General features: G+C 44.8%; 2 protein-coding genes and 1 long non-coding RNA gene across 8 annotated transcripts in view; 2 read left to right on the plus strand and 1 right to left on the minus strand.

The window, feature by feature from the left end:
* The window catches only part of BMX (BMX non-receptor tyrosine kinase), a 53097-nt gene extending 44948 nt beyond the window's left edge, over positions 1–8149 (plus strand). For 3 of the 6 annotated variants that reach the window (XM_030304981.2, XM_030304980.2, XM_030304982.2), the window contains exons 17-19: positions 981–1099; positions 3923–4080; positions 7689–8149. In XM_030304981.2, the coding sequence (XP_030160841.1) occupies positions 981–1099; positions 3923–4080; positions 7689–7763 (352 nt within the window). In that variant the 3' untranslated portion in view covers positions 7764–8149. Of the gene's footprint in view, positions 1–980; positions 1100–3800; positions 3879–3922; positions 4081–7688 lie in introns of those variants that run through there. The other 3 variants (XM_030304984.1, XM_030304985.1, XM_030304983.1) reach the window with 3 other exon arrangements.
* Positions 8150–8475: 326 nt separating this feature from the next.
* Positions 8476–11203, plus strand: LOC115506979. Its single transcript, XR_003966525.2, has 3 exons — positions 8476–8751; positions 10165–10350; positions 10636–11203. It is a non-coding gene; the product is annotated as an uncharacterized LOC115506979 (long non-coding RNA).
* ACE2 (angiotensin I converting enzyme 2) overlaps positions 10341–15663 on the minus strand; it is a 41126-nt gene continuing 35803 nt past the window's right edge. The window contains exons 17-20 of the mRNA XM_030304979.1: positions 15014–15130; positions 13027–13221; positions 11155–11284; positions 10341–10676 (exon numbers count right to left, since the gene is read on the minus strand). Of these exons, the coding sequence (XP_030160839.1) occupies positions 11176–11284; positions 13027–13221; positions 15014–15130 (421 nt within the window). The 3' untranslated portion in view covers positions 10341–10676; positions 11155–11175. The remainder of the gene's footprint in view (positions 10677–11154; positions 11285–13026; positions 13222–15013; positions 15131–15663) is intronic.

The raw sequence follows: 15663 nt of genomic DNA on the forward strand, positions 1-15663 counted from the left end.
AACCCCCCAGGCGACCCTGGACCATATGATATTTAATTGCTCTTCGACGTGTGGACGTTGAGGATGCTTCTATTTTTATCACTATTATATAGCGCATACTCTTGAATATGTATTTTTATGGTCTCCATATCTCCATAGAATATTATCATCCATCATTGTTTATCACAGGAGATTAGAAGCAACTTACAAGGTTAAAACATACAACGTTAATCCATAAGAGGCAATACTATTCAGTCATCAAACACGATGCCCCAGAAGAAAATGAGACCACGTGGGGAAAATATTCTTGATATGCCATCGAAGGAAAAAGCAAACCTCAGTACAACAGAAAGCCAATTTTGTTCAAATTATATATAGAACAAAAGATTGGAAAGTATAAGCAAAAGTGTATCTTTTTTTTTTTTTAATTTTTTTTTCAACGTTTATTTATTTTTGGGACAGAGAGAGACAGAGCATGAACGGGGGAGGGGCAGAGAGAGAGGGAGACACAGAATCGGAAACAGGCTCCAGGCTCCGAGCCATCAGCCCAGAGCCCGACGCGGGGCTCGAACTCACGGACCGCGAGATCGTGACCTGGCTGAAGTCGGACGCTTAACCGACTGCGCCACCCAGGCGCCCCAGCAAAAGTGTATCTTGAATGGTAGATTTACAATATCTTCGGGGTGAGATTCTGAGTAATTTAACGTTTACGTTTTTGTATTTTTCTATACTGACCAAATGTTTTGCATGCCGATGTTGGTATCTGCAAAGTTAGATATAATTTTTTAAAGCTTCCAAGTCATGAGCAGCCTTTAGCTACGCTACACATTGGAAGGAAGCAAAAGAACTAGAGAACCGAGGCATTCCGCTGAGACTGTGGGGGCTCTGTGACCTTAATCAGCCTGTACTGTTCCAGAGGCCATGGCAGCCAACAGGGGTCTGCTCATTTTGCACAGCCCAGCGACTTAAGGTCTGTGTTGATTCCCACCCCCCCCCCCCAGGTATGTTCTGGACGACCAGTACGTCAGTTCCGTAGGAACAAAATTTCCGGTCAAGTGGTCAGCCCCAGAGGTGTTCCACTACTTCAAGTACAGCAGCAAGTCAGACGTGTGGGCCTTCGGTAAGAATGTGGCCACACAGGCCCCAGCCCCATTTCGTAAACTGGCTTCCACAACAGGAAACCGCAAGCGCAGCAACATCCATTTTTAGCAAAAAGCCCCAGCACTTGCGAAATTACCTGTACGGCCTGAGATAAGCAAGAAATCGAAGGTGATCGAGACCTTTCTCCTTGGGCCGGGGTCAGGATGTCTGCCCCGTATCGTAGAAAAATCTCCATCCCGCTAGCACCTTTGTATCAAATCATAGGGGATAAAAGCTCTTCCACTGAAGATTTCTAGCAGTTCTTAAAGAGGAGCCATTGAAAACTAAAACCAGGTTTGCATGGAGTCCAAAACGTGGAAGGGCTTGAAATGTAGCCATCGACTTGCCGCGTGAAAGCGGCCATGCCGGCCGTTCCCTTCTGCATCCGCCTACTCTTTCTTTGGGCATGCGCGGGGCAAACACCAAACACGACTCGGTGCTTTCTTTGGCCTTTGCTAATTTCAACTAGGGTCCTCGTTAAAATTCATCCTTAGATCGAGGGTCAGCAAACCACGGCCCAGGACCAAATCTGGCGGCCTGTTTCCGTAGATGGACTTCACCGGAGCAAGCCACGCCCATCGGTTCCCCTATTGTCTCTGGGTTTGTCCTTGCTCTGTGACCCTTGACAGAAAAGATTTGCTGACCCTTATTTTAGTAAAAGATCTATACTGAAATTTAGTAAAGGTAATTAGAAAACTGAAACAGTTCTTAAGTTGTGATTTGGTAGATTTTCTGGTATCTTTCCGCCTTGTTGGGAGTGTCAGGCCCGTTTACAATTATTGTCAGATGGATCCAGGATAAATAATCCAAACGATCATAAAGTTATTTATGGGTGTATTAAATGCAACTGAGCCCTGTTTCATGTCTGGCTCAGTCCATAGGCATAATCTGACTTTTTATATGACATCCAAAAGACCGCATGAATAACAGAAAATTTCATTAGCCGTTTATTTTTCCATGTGCCACAAATTTTTAAAATAACTATTACTTTTGTAAAAGTAGTATCGTTCACTTAAAAAAAATAATCCAATGTACACAGAAAAAAGAAAAACCACAAAGATAGTGTTTTGGTGAATACTTGATATCCTTTGGGGCTGACTACCTTGTGAAAATTAGTTTCAATCTCTTTGTGTCGATATGCCTTATGAAAGATGCTTTTAAAAATCAGTATCCTTACTCAGTAATTACAGCTGATGATTCACCCTGTGCAATACAAGTTGGCTCCAGATATTTTCTGGCTGTTTCCCAAAACTAAATCCCTTCTTAAGTAATTTGCCCCCAGTGAGGATCTTCAAAATGAACCAGGGCCTCTGAAAGCAATTCCCAAAGAAGGGGTCCCACAGATATTTGAAGCAACGGTATTATTTTTGGGATAAGTGACTAGCCTCCCAAAGACAGAACTGTCAAGAGCAGTACACTTTTGGATGGTTGTGTTAGAAGGTTAGTTAAAAAAAATAACAGCCACGGCAACTTGTGACATTGCCTTATTGTAAACATTCTACATAAAATCCATAGCCCTAAAAGTGAAAGAAACTTTGAAGTTGGTACTGTGGTTACGGTTCTAGAATAATTTTCTTCCTTCTTCTGTATTTTGGGCTTGCCAAGGTTTTGAAGCTGGCTGGCTGCTGAAATTCTCTGGTTTGATCGGGGCGACAGCACCCTGGCCACCATTCAGAGAGCATTTAAAGCATCCTGGTGCACTCTATGTGCTCTGCATTTACTTATTTAAAAAAAATTTTTTTTTGAATGTTTTTGTTTATTTTTGAGACAGAGAGAGACAGAGCCTGAGCAGGGGAGGGGCAGAGAGAGAGGGAGACACAGAATATGAAGCAGGCTCCAGGCTCTGAGCTGTCAGCACAGAGCCGGAAGCGGGGCTCGAACTCACAGACTGTGAGATCATGACCTGAGCCGAAGTCGGATGCCCAACCGACTGAGTCACCCAGGCGCCCCTGTGCTCTGCATTTTTTATCCTATGTCATGCTTACGGCAACTCTGTGATGTACAAATACCCACATATTATAGACAGGGAACCTGATCTGAGAATGGTTAAGAAACTTGCCTGGCCTATAAATGGCAGAATTGAGCCCCACAGGCCACATCTAACGGACCCAAACGCCACCCTCAAACACCATGACCAGAACCCGGTGTTTTAATCTGGGGTCTGCAATGCCCTTGGATGGGCTTCAGTACAATGTGGACACCCAGAAACTGAACACAAGAATGCTGTGCACTCACCTTCCCAAGAGAGAACCAATGGTTTTTATCAGATTCTTAAAAGGACACCTGACCCCCAAAATCTTAGGAACCATCAAGGCAAAAAGGAGGAATTTTGTCCCTGAGTTTACCTGTGAATTTCCACGGGAAGGTAATTTGCACAATGAAACCGTCGCACACAACTGCCAAGGCAGAGAGAGAGGGCGGGGACTTCGATCTCTCCTTCTGGTTGGAGCGGGCAGGGAGAGGGGTGTTGTCACGGTGAGGAGGGGACGAGGAGACCCCAGCCACCTCCCTGAAGCGGTCCCAGAATCCTGGCCCGAGTAACTCCCGCTGCAGCTGCCCTTGCCATTGACCCGTTTACCGGCAAGAACAGGCTCCTGGGTCTCAGGGAACCCGGAGAAGGCACCTTGGGCTCCAGAAGTGATGGCACAGTCCCACCCTCCATACCCTGTCCCGTTTCCCAGGGATCCCTCGCTCTGACCTGTGGCCCTCCTGACCCGGTGTGTGAGGCCCGTTCGGCAAACTGTACCTTCTGACATCGGCCCTCTTTCCTTTTTGTCCGCTGGTCGCCCTTCGTGCGATGCAGGGATCCTGATGTGGGAAGTATTCAGCCTGGGGAAGCAGCCCTACGACTTGTATGACAACTCCCAGGTGGTCGTGAAGGTCTCCCAGGGCCACAGACTCTACCGTCCCCAACTGGCGTCGGACACCATCTACCAGATCATGTACAGCTGCTGGCACGAGGCAAGTGCACCACATGGGGCAGAAAGAAGGCACGTCAGGTGCACCCGGAGCGGCGGCCTGGGACGCCAACCGGGCAAGGCATTTTTGAGGGAGAACGCCTGCCGCAGAGCAGGTGCAATGGCCCCGGGGCCCTTTCCACAAGTGTTTGTAATTTAAAACGAGCAACGTAGCAATGCAGGTGCCAACGATTTAACCACTTCTATCCAGCACTGTTCGTAAATATTAACTCATTTATTCATCAGCCAACACGCTATGAAGTAAGCACTACCACGTCCAAAACTAAGGGAAGCGGAAACAGAGACCCAGAGAGGTTAAGTGACTTGCTCGAGGTCACATAGCTAGTAAGAGGCAGGCCGGTTAGCGTCAGAGTCCCTGTTCTTAACCACAACACCGTGGGGTCTCTCCTCACGGAGAGAGGCGGCCAGAAGGACATGGCGTGCTTGGCTATACCGTGTTGGAAGGGATCGGAGTTAGTTGGAAGAATAGGTCGGAGTCAGATCCTGCAGACTGAACAACAGGGAGAGGAGTGTGAGTTTTGCTTTTTATAGGCAATGGAGAGCCAGTGAAGACTTTTGAGAGTGCATAATAATAGGGGACTTCTAAGAATGGTAATCTAAAAATAGCTTGTAGCCATTATCTGGAACTGCCTATTGGCAGAGGGAGCAAATGCTGCATTCGTGTATTCCTCCATTCATTTATTCATCTGTTCACTGGTAAAAGGCAGATTGGTGTCATGGTCAAGCATGTGGACTCTGGAGTCGGAATGTCTGGTTGAATAGCTGTGTGACCTTGTATAAGCCTCCTACCATCTCTGTGCTTCACTATAAAATAGCACTTAACTCCTAGGATTATTGTGTGGATTGAACGAGTTAATATTGTGAAGTCCTTAGAACAGTGTCTGTTCTGTTGTGTATTCACAGAACCCCTGTGCACCAAGCACTATACTTGGTGCTAGGAATAAATTGCACAGATTTCTTCATTTCTTGTGTTGGAGCCTAGAGTCCCAGATGGGAAGAGTTGCTGTCAGTATCACGTACTAATATTTTCTCACTTAGCCTAACATTCTCTCCTGGGATGTGGGCGCTTCCTGATTTTCCACCCTATGGCATTTGGGATGAAGCTGTCCCACCCCCTCAGCCCCAAGGTGGTGTTTTTGGTGTTGAGAGCCTCGGGCAGCACGAGAGGATCAGATGGGGTCAGAATAGAGTTAGCAGATGGGGTTTTTGAATTGAAGCCCCGAACCTGTCTGGCCCTTCCCACTCTAGCTCCTGGGAATTGGCCACACCATCGGATGGACAGGAAGCCCTGAGAAGGACTGAAATGCCTTCTTCTCCCAGTTGGTCCGTGAAAGTATAAATTGTGGCAGAGTCCGTGGAGAGGGGTTTGCACCCAGACACTTTCCAGTTGAACGTTCTACATATGGTGACCGCTTTGTGCATTTTGGTCCCCAACTTTTTATATGCTTTATTTCACAATTTTTAGAAGAAGGTTCACAATTTTCATTAGATTCCAATTTATCTTCTCCATATTTCTTTGCACAAAAATGAGCATGTAAGTGTGTGTGTGTGTGTGTGTGTGTGTGTGTTTCCCTTTCTTTCTTACAAAAAAAGGAGCAAATTCCCTCCGCAGGTGTTACCCCTCTATCCATGTGTCTATTTCCCCACCATCTCACCAACACAGACCATTCTGGATCTGCCAATCTGATAGAGGAGAAATGGCATTTAGTGCAGCTTATAGATTTACATCTTTCATTACAAGGGAGGTACGTTTTTAAGGGCATTGGTATATCTTTCTGAGAATTATGTCCTATCTTTTCCCTTTGTTCTGTTAAGCTTTTAGTTTCCCTCATCTTGATTTTAAAGACCCCTTTATAAATGAAAGAGATGAGTACTTCATCTGTGATAGTTGTAAATGTTTTCTCCCACTCTGTCACTTACCTTTTGATTTAATTTATGGTGGTTTTGTCATGCAAACTTTTTTTTCTTTAAACACAGTTAATTGTGTCAGTATTTGCTTTTCTTGCTTCTGGAAACTGAGTTAAAGTTACATAGGTTTCCCCACACCCTGGTCATAATGGCATTCACTCAGATTTTCCTCTAGTATTTTGTGGTTTCATTTTTTTACAATTGGATCCCTGATCTAGTTGGTGTTTGTTACGGTGTATGGTATAAAGTATGGCTCCAAAGATCTTGTTTTCAAAATGACCACCTGCTTGCTGCACACCATTTATTACAGGACCGTGTCATCCCAGGGATAAGACCATCTAATCGTGTCCAAATATCCCCTAACATAGGAAATCTCTGTATGTATTTGGGGTTATTTGGGGACTTTCTCTTCTGTTCTCCGGTCTCTATTCATGTGCTACCACCGCATTGTTTTAATTATAGAGACTTTATAATACGTTTTACTTCTAGGTAGGCTAGCACGCTGTCATTGCTGATCTTTTTAAATACCTTTCCTAGCTATTTTTGCATAGCTTTTAAATTTCGTTTAATTTTTTAATTTTTTTAACTTTAATTCCAGTGTAGCTACCGCACACTAGCTACATTAGTTTCAGGTGTTCTTTTTCCACACTTTGAAACTCTATGAACTAGAGAATGAATTTGTCCAGCTTGAAACACGCTTGTTCATATTTTGGAGGAGATGGTATTCAGTTTATGTTTTTAACTAGGGAAATTTGACATCTCCCTGATACTGATTTGTCCTCTTCAAGAGCAAGCAACATTTTTCTATGTGCTCAGGTCTACATTTGTGTTTTTCAGCAGTGTTTAAAGTTTTCCTCATTTGGGGGGGTACATTTTTGTCTGTATTTTATTTTGGTGTTGTTGCTGTTATAAGTGGAGTGTTTCTTCCGTTGTGTCTTCTGACTGGTTCCTGTCTTTGTACATGAAGGCGATTGATTTTGTACGTTAATTTTATGTACTGCTCTCCTGAATTCCTTTCATTTGAGTTGGTTCGATGATTGATTCTCTTGGCTTTTCCAGGCATACAACTGTATCTTATGCAAAGTGAAAATATTTTTACTGTTTCTTTTTCAATTCTTAGGGCTGTAGTTATTTTGTGTTTAGGAGAAATGTCCATAGCGTTTCCACAATTAAAAAGTCACTAGCTTTACAGGGTGCCTGGGTGGCTTAGTTGATTAAGTGTCTGACTTCGTCTCAGGTCATGATCTCACATTTGTGAGTTCGAGCCCCGCATCGGGCTCTGAGCTGTCAGCACAGTCTGGAGCCTGTTTCTGATTCTGTGTCTCCCTCTCACTCTCTGCCCCTCCCCCGCTCACGTTCTGTCTCTTTCTCTCTCTCAAAAATAATAAAATAAACACTTAAAAAAGTCACTAGCTTTAGGACTGAGATATTCATATCTTATATATATTAATGTTTATTTACTTATTTTGAGAGAGACAGAGAGACAGACAGAATCCCCAGCAGGCCCCATGCTGTCCGTGCAGGGCCAATGCCGGGCTCGATCTCACAAACTGTGAGATCATGACCTGAGCTGATATCAAGAGTCGGACACTTAACTGACTGAGCCACTTAGGTGCCCCTTATATATTTTATTTTTAATCATAACTTTTATAAACTAAGCCATTGGGGTTTTCTTTTATTTAGATTCCAGAAAAGCGCCCCACATTTCAGCAACTCCTATCTTCCATTGAACCACTGCGGGAAAAAGACAAGCCTTGAAGAAGAAATCGGGAGATCTCATGAGAATGAATGTAAACGCTGGCCAACATCTTCATTCTTTTTAAGGAAAGTAGCAAGGCACAGACAATGTAATTTAGCTAGTTCTTCTTAATAGTCTTCTGCATGCTGTTTGTTATATTATGTAGAAATGAACAAGGTAAAAAAAAAAGATTTCCTTGAAATTTAGGTCAAATTAGTAATTTTGTGTATGCTGATCTTAATATTACACTTCCTAGACTATAGCCGAAGCACATTTTCTGATCGTGATATAGACAGTGCGGACCATGTGTAAAGATGGAACAGAATTGACAAATTCTTTGTTGGATATTTGTTCTTTTCCTTATATTGTCACTGTCATAATTAAATGTTACTAATGAGTACCAAAATGTGGACATTTGCCTTCATGTTTCAATGCTGTCAAACTTTAGCATGTCTGAGAATCAAATGAACAGTTTATTAAAACGCAGATTCCTGGGGCGCCTGGGTGGCGCAGTCGGTTAAGCGTCCGACTTCAGCCAGGTCACGATCTCGCGGTCCGTGAGTTCGAGCCCCGCGTCAGGCTCTGGGCTGATGGCTCGGAGCCTGGAGCCTGTTTCCGATTCTGTGTCTCCCTCTCTCTCTGCCCCTCCCCTGTTCATGCTCTGTCTCTCTCTGTCCCAAAAATAAATAAACGTTGGAAAAAAAAATTAAAAAAAAAAAAAAACAACGCAGATTCCTTAGGAACTACTGCAGGGATTCTGGTAGAGCAACTCTGAGGGCAGCCTAAGAATTTGTATTGTTAACAACCTTGCGGACGTTCCTGTGCAGTGGGGCATCATTAGGTGGTCCATAATTCAACCCAAGTGACCCAACCCTCCTCTGATTTCCAGATTAGATCACTGATTCCTTGTGTCATGTATATATGCCATGCAAATATAAAACTAAAATAATATATTCAAGAATACATTAAATGCATTTCCACGAAGAGCAAATTTTAAAAGGTGCTAAGGTAAATATGATGCCTTTTTCCTTAACCTTAATCCTTATCGATTTTGATTCCCTGTAACCATGGTCTTATTTCTAGAAGTAAATGTTACCTTCTAATAATTTTAAATCCTTGGATTTGGGGCTCTGGGGCTTCTGGCTAGTTTGGTAACTGAAATGTCTATTTCAGTCTCCTATCTTGACACAAAGGAACAGAAACACTATTTCAGTTTCTCATGGCAATTGCCAAAAGGTACTTCTGCTTTAAAACTATTCTGGATGGGGGGAAGGGGGGGGCGCCTGATTGGCTCAGTCAGTTAAGCGTCCGACTCTTGATTTCGGCTCAGGTCATGATCTCATGGTTCATGAGTTCAAGCCCTGCATCGGGCTCTTCACTGACAGCATGGAGCCTGCTTGGGATTCTGTCTACCTCTTTCTCTGCCCCCTCTCCCACTTGCTCTCTCTCTGTCTCTCAAAATAAATAAACAGATAAATAAATAAAACTATTCCTGGGACTCCCCTCCTTCAAGGCTTCCTGCTGAACCCATAGGTTTTCATCTCTCTTGAACTATGTCACTGTCTTTTCTGTAACGTCAAGGAGGGTTATGTGGAGGCACAATTATGATGAAAAGACATCCTAATTAAACCCTGCTACTATTCTCCAGATGTAGATTAACCATCTCCCTTAAGAGACACTCATATTCTTTCTCATCCCACTGACTCCATCACCTCCCAGCTCCTTCCAATGATCCCTCTTGGTTGTCTCTTCGCATGTAAATACTGCTTCCTGTATTTTCAGAAGAATCGACTTTTGATAGCCGCTTTCTATTATTTCACAGAGGTGCACAAATCTCAATTTATAATGAGATGGAACTTTAAAAATAACCACTAGGGCACTTATACATTCAGCGAACATTTCTTTAGCAGGTACCGAGTGACAGATTCTTTCCTGCTCAAGGGAAAAGAAGGAACAAGTAACACCATCCATGTTAGAAAATAACCCCAGTGATGCTAGAAGGGGCCAAGTAGAGGAAGAATACTCATACCCCAGAAAACATACATCATCTTGAAAATGCTATTTAACCGTGTTTAGTGGTGATAGCTAGCATTTACTGTTGGTGTTTTAAACCAGGGGACTGCCTACATGCTCTTGGAAGTGAAGAGAAGGTCATCCCCCCTTGACTTGGCTCACTGACCCACCCTAACCGTTATCTCCATAGAATTTGTTAAATAAAAAGTTACTCTAACATTATGCCGGCCACCACAGGCAGTGAGGTGATGGGTAGAGTTTGGATATTTTAATCTCTTTTGAATCAGTCTTCAGGTATGTAGAGGATGGTGTGCTCAGAATGGGGCTGGGCTCTGAGATAAAGAAAAGGAGTGGTAGGCTTGGTTCCTAACCTGATGGTATAAACCATCTTAACACGCCTCTTTCTAGACAGATCTGATAGCTGGTTTGTACAATAAAGCAATTTAAGAAACTGGGACACATTCCAAGACATTTGAGAGGTCAAGGCTTCCCAGGGAGTCAGACAGCAACTTTGTCCATGGAAATGAAAAGCAGACCAAATCCACAGAAGCCCCAGCACATATGGACACGTCAGACTACAGGAGTGTGGATCTAGTAAGTATTTATTGATTGTCTGCTTTGTGCTCAGTACCACTCAGACACTGGGTGAATGTAAGATTGAAGACGTTGGGTACCCACTTCAGAGGGTGACATTCACCTGAGATGTCTAGTCACTCCACAGGGAACGACAGAAGTGAGTTTCTATCAGGTGTGCTCTGGGTGGGGGGGGGGGGCTCCTGGAGGCCCCTGGGGCTAGTTTTCTGTTGTCAGGGAGATGAGCAAGCCTCTTGGAAGTGAGAAGGCAACATGTGTAAACAGCCGGATTCTTCTCTTCTTTAGACATGGCAACCCGAAGAACACGTGGCCCAGTCCAATCATCACTGTGGGCAAATCACTACAGTACTTAGATTAAGTTAACGTGAAAAGAGCGTGTCAGCCTTTATACTTGAAATAAAGTGAGCAGTGTGTGCCGTTCTGGATCCCTGCTGCTCCGCCAGTTCGCGGACACTGTCCTGAAAAGCGATCCATCCAGATTCCATACAAGGCCCCAACACTTGCTCCCCCCCGTACAGCCTCCCGTGCAGAAATTCCAGCCGTGCAACAGACATTCCCACATCCATTACCCCCAAACAGCCACCGAGGCCAAAGACCCCTTTTTTCTATTACTCTCAAATATAAACAGAAGTCAAATCCTGAGGCAGAAATAAATACTGAAAGCAAGTGAAGATGCCCTCTCTTCAGGCCTGTCTCCTTGGGACAACCTTTCCTGAACAGAGCCATGGTTTTGATATTAATGACATCTTTATAATCTCATATTGTCAGTGCCGTAAAATCAACATTTACATACAATGAAATCACCTCAAGAGGAAATAGATTTTCCTAAAATGAAGTCTGAACATCATCAGCATGTTGGAATCCTGGATTATTTTCTCCTTTACTCAAGTCCACGGAGGCGTAAGGATTTTCTTCACTTCTTGCTTGATTGTTCCTGTTAAATAAAGTGTAGTCAGTCACCTTAGTATAGTGATGTTGGAATGACACCGCCTCCCTTGGACCCCACTGCGCCCAGGCATCTTTGACACTTCAACATCGAATGGCTCGTTGGTGAATCAGTCCCCTCCTGACGGGCTGTGAACACCTAGAGAGCATTAGATTCATTCCCTTTGCCCCACGATCGGTTGGCATGATGGCTGGCAGAGTGTGGGAGACCGCTGAGGGTTCGTGCTCTGGAGTCACAGAGAATGAGCCTCCGTACCTCAGTTTGCCTACTTAGAAAATGATGGCAAGCAGGCAAAATCAACAAAGTAGGGCTAGCACAGCACCCACAGTACCTGGCATACAGTCCTCAACAAATAGAAACCATTATTATTATTTGTACAAAGTGGTTGTTTAGCCAATTGCCCCATTTTAAATGGCTTCCCTACTAAATTATCCACTTCCAAATCGGAGGGCAGCTCTGTGGCCCAACAAACAGCTTTGGAAACTGGCTGTATATCCTAATGTGTTACTGACTAACCGTGTAGATTTGAATTACTTGGTCTCTCTGAATCCCAGTTTGATATGTACATGAAGATAATTAGATAATTACATATTTACGTACTACATTTGCTGAGAATATTAATGCATGAAGAGTACTGAGCAGGGTAACCAGTCCTATTTTTCAGGATACCTTCTAGTAACACAGCACATGGCATGAAGAAGGGTCCCCAAATAATTGATTTAATGAATTAACTTTGGAATAGCATCTCACATGCAAAGAATGCTTCTCAAACCATAACGTGCATACAAATCACCTGGGGGGAGGTCTTACTAAAAATGCAGATTCTTCCCACAGCAGGTCTCCTAGAAACCGATAATTGTCGTTGGCTTTGGGAAGGGAACTTGAAGGCAAAAGGTGACAGGGACATTCTGTGTATCCTTCCGTATTTTTAAAATTCTAACCATATGAATGTATTCTATTTGATGCTTAATTTTTTTTAACTGAAGCTATTTTAGGGAACTAAATTCTCTACAGAGAAGAATTGAGCAAAACAGACCAATGCGTGTAAAAATTCCGTCATGAGCATGTGTCAGCAGCCTGAAGTGTGCACAGAGTTTTGTTAGGTACTATAAAGTATTATTAACCTTAATTACATAAGCCCAACGGAAGTGATTTCTCAACATCAGAAAAAAAACATCTAGTGGCAGAACAAGACTATAAATTGGGTCTTTAACAGTTTGAATCCTCAATGAACTTGGATCTTCAACTCAGGAACAAATTAGAAGGTGCATGGCCCATGGACTAAGGGATTAAACGGTGGGAGTTTGAAGCACATCTCACAGCTCATTCTTGAAGGATTTCACCATTCAAACCATCACTGAGTCAGTGTCTGAGGTCACTTCTAGACCAAGGAAGACTATGAGAGAGAATAATTCCCTGAGCCTGCCCAGCCCCGCTGGGTCTGCAGGGCCTCTTGGCAGTAAGGAGACGAGGCTGTGACCAGGATGGAGTTTACCAGGCCATGCTAGGAAACCCCAGGCTGAACATCACCTGCGTGTCGGTGCTTGCTAGGAAGGCCAAGTGGTGATGAAATCTGGTAAATTTCTAGGGGATGCATCAGAATATTTAGGCACAAAATGGTCCAAATAAGCAATTGGCTTGTACAACCTACCGCTTACTGCACATTTTCCCATTAGTTTTCCCTAAACCTTTCTGTTTTAAGATAGGTAAGTCTAGGAAAGGTCACTTACTTCCTTCGATTTCTGATCCCGGAGACGATGAGCAGGACAATACCAACCACTACCACACCCATCACGACCCCAAAAACAATCAGCCATATGGTGACAGGTGGCTGGTAAGGGGGTGACAGAGTTGGCTGAATACCCAGAAACTCCAGGCTGTTGTCATCCAGGCGGAAAGCATCATTGATACGGCTCCGGGACATCCTATTCCCAAAAGCAAAACACTTAGGCAAAACAAAATTGTAATTGTTTACTTCTTATATCATTTTTCCTGAAAGGATTTGATAGGCTTACCCTAAGAATGTACACCTAGAAGAGTGATGAAATCAAAGCAGATAACCGGCTCCAACGACAGATAAGAGATCTGACAATCATGCACCTTTCCTATCTTGCAGCCTAGATTAGGTCTGGCAACAGCTTCCTTGGGTTGTGAGTGTGGAAACGTGCAACTGGCTGGCATTTGTTGATTTGTGACTGCTGTGTTGTAAAAGCAAAGTCAGCATATTTGGCGAGAATTTCCCTTCTGTCAGAGTATGTCTACGACGACTTTATATCAAATAATGGAAAAGGACAATTGGGCGCATCTCTTCTACAAATCAGTCGGGTCCTATACCCAAGTCTCGACTGTTGTGTTTTCCAAATTAAAGGTGTTGACCTTTGGAGGCAGGGGAGGAACACAGGAAAGGGGCCTTCGCCAATTTCTCCAGCACTGGGATGGGATATGGCTAAGTTTTATAGAGCAAAAAAGGATGAAGAATTATTTTAAAAACCAAAACTAGTGAACTTGAGAATATTCTGGATTGAAAACCAAAGTGTCTGGCAGCCCGTCCTCCTACCCTTGGGTGCAGTGCAGGTCAGGAGGTGAGAGGGAGAGCGGTCAAAGCAGAATGAGCCATGTAACCCCAGGCAACCTCAGTCTGAAAGTGTCTCAAGTCATTCTGGAAATAGGAAATTTGAGCTCCCCTACAGCTCACAAGGAGGGCTGGGCTCTCAGGATGACCTCAGCTGGCACTTTTCCCCAAGACAGAAACAAGTCATTCGGAGGCAGGCCGTGAAGTCTCTGGGCGTGGTTGGGCCGTACACCCCAGCTAGGCCAGATTTTCCAGGCACACTGTGCCCAGCAGGTCTTGGAGTTGCTTCCAAAGATGAGCAGCAGCTCAAGGGGGCCACCTAGCGAGCTCCCCCACAGAAGTAGGTACCTTAGCCTTTTTTTTAGTGACACAGATGAGGCACATGGGGGCATATCGTTCCTTCTAGACGCTCAGCGCCCATAGCAAGTCCATCTCCTAGTGTGGAGCTAACCGATGCCTAAGGAATCTTATTCTTCCTACCTTCTTTCAGACTCGGCCTACTTAAATGATTCCTTCATCCAAGTCCCTATAGCAAGTGATGGCAATATGTGTCCGTGTCCCTTCTGCACTTCACCATGTTCCATGCATGCAGGCCGGACTTTCTTCAGCCAGTACCTGCGGCCTTTGCCCGAGAGCATTCTCAGGCCACAACGTGCTGCCCGGCCTGCAGGGCAGAAATGCTGGGAGTCATGTCACCTGTAAGCAGTTCTCTCAACCAACGACCGGGGGAAGGTGGTAAATAAATACCCCAGCGCTGGTGGGACGATTCAGGTGTACACTCTGCTCGGTCTCCCAGAATTCCCCGGCAGAATGGAGCTCGAGCTGCCCACAGTGGCCACTTGCTCAATAACATGTCATTTATTCTTTTCCTTCCATGCTCTGTCACCTGTGCACGCTTCTTTCTCAGAGCTTCCGGAGGTCACCTCCCAAATAAACTAGTTACACGCAAATGCTGCTGAAGGGCCCCCATCAAGAGAAGTCCCTAGCTGTGCGATCCTTCTGGAATTAACCCCCAAGATTTGAAGCTCGACATGAGTCAGAGCAGTGCCTGGCACACAGTAAGAGCACACTAACCCACTCGCTATTGTTGTGCTCACACTTGTTAGCCCCTCGCCCTCAGGTAGTTTGTCGGCAAGTAAAGTCACCTGATGGCCTCTTCGACTTCACTTCTAGGAATGACGTCAGACACATTTTTCGATGCAGTGACAAAGAAGTTGAAGGAGATCCTTGGTTTCAAATTGCTCACCCACACGTTATCCTCCCTGCGGAGAAACAAAAGAAACATCTTCCCTTGTGGCCCAGAGGACACAATACAGACAATGGGGGCTTCTCCTGCCGGTGAACACTGCCCAAAGCACATGAACTCCATGACATAAGTTGTGACGACACAGTCTAGGCACTGTTCTGACACCGTCCCTGAGCTGAATATTCTTTCAATGATAGAAAACGTTCAAGCTGAAAAGCAGCAGGTGAGCCAGTCCGGACGGACGGGCAACCTGGGCCTGTGATAGACACCGTGGTGAACAGCGATGGCTCAGCACCGTGAACGGAGGCGGTGCGTCCGTGTCCTCTGGCCTGCTCCGCGCAGCAAAACCTCTCCCACTACAGAACCGCTGGGGGGAACGACTGGGCTTTATAGTACAGCGTGACAAGACTGTGCCCCCCCCCCCACCGGCTGCCACGGTGATCCCGGCAAAGCCTAAGGCAGATCTTGTGGCTCTGAGCCCTTCTCACTCAGAAAAAAGCCAAAGTCCTTGGAATGGCCTATGAGGCCCACGCGAACTTTCTTCTCCCT

The sequence above is a fragment of the Lynx canadensis genome, chromosome X, assembly GCF_007474595.2.
Source record: "Lynx canadensis isolate LIC74 chromosome X, mLynCan4.pri.v2, whole genome shotgun sequence".
Lineage (NCBI taxonomy): Eukaryota > Metazoa > Chordata > Mammalia > Carnivora > Felidae > Lynx > Lynx canadensis.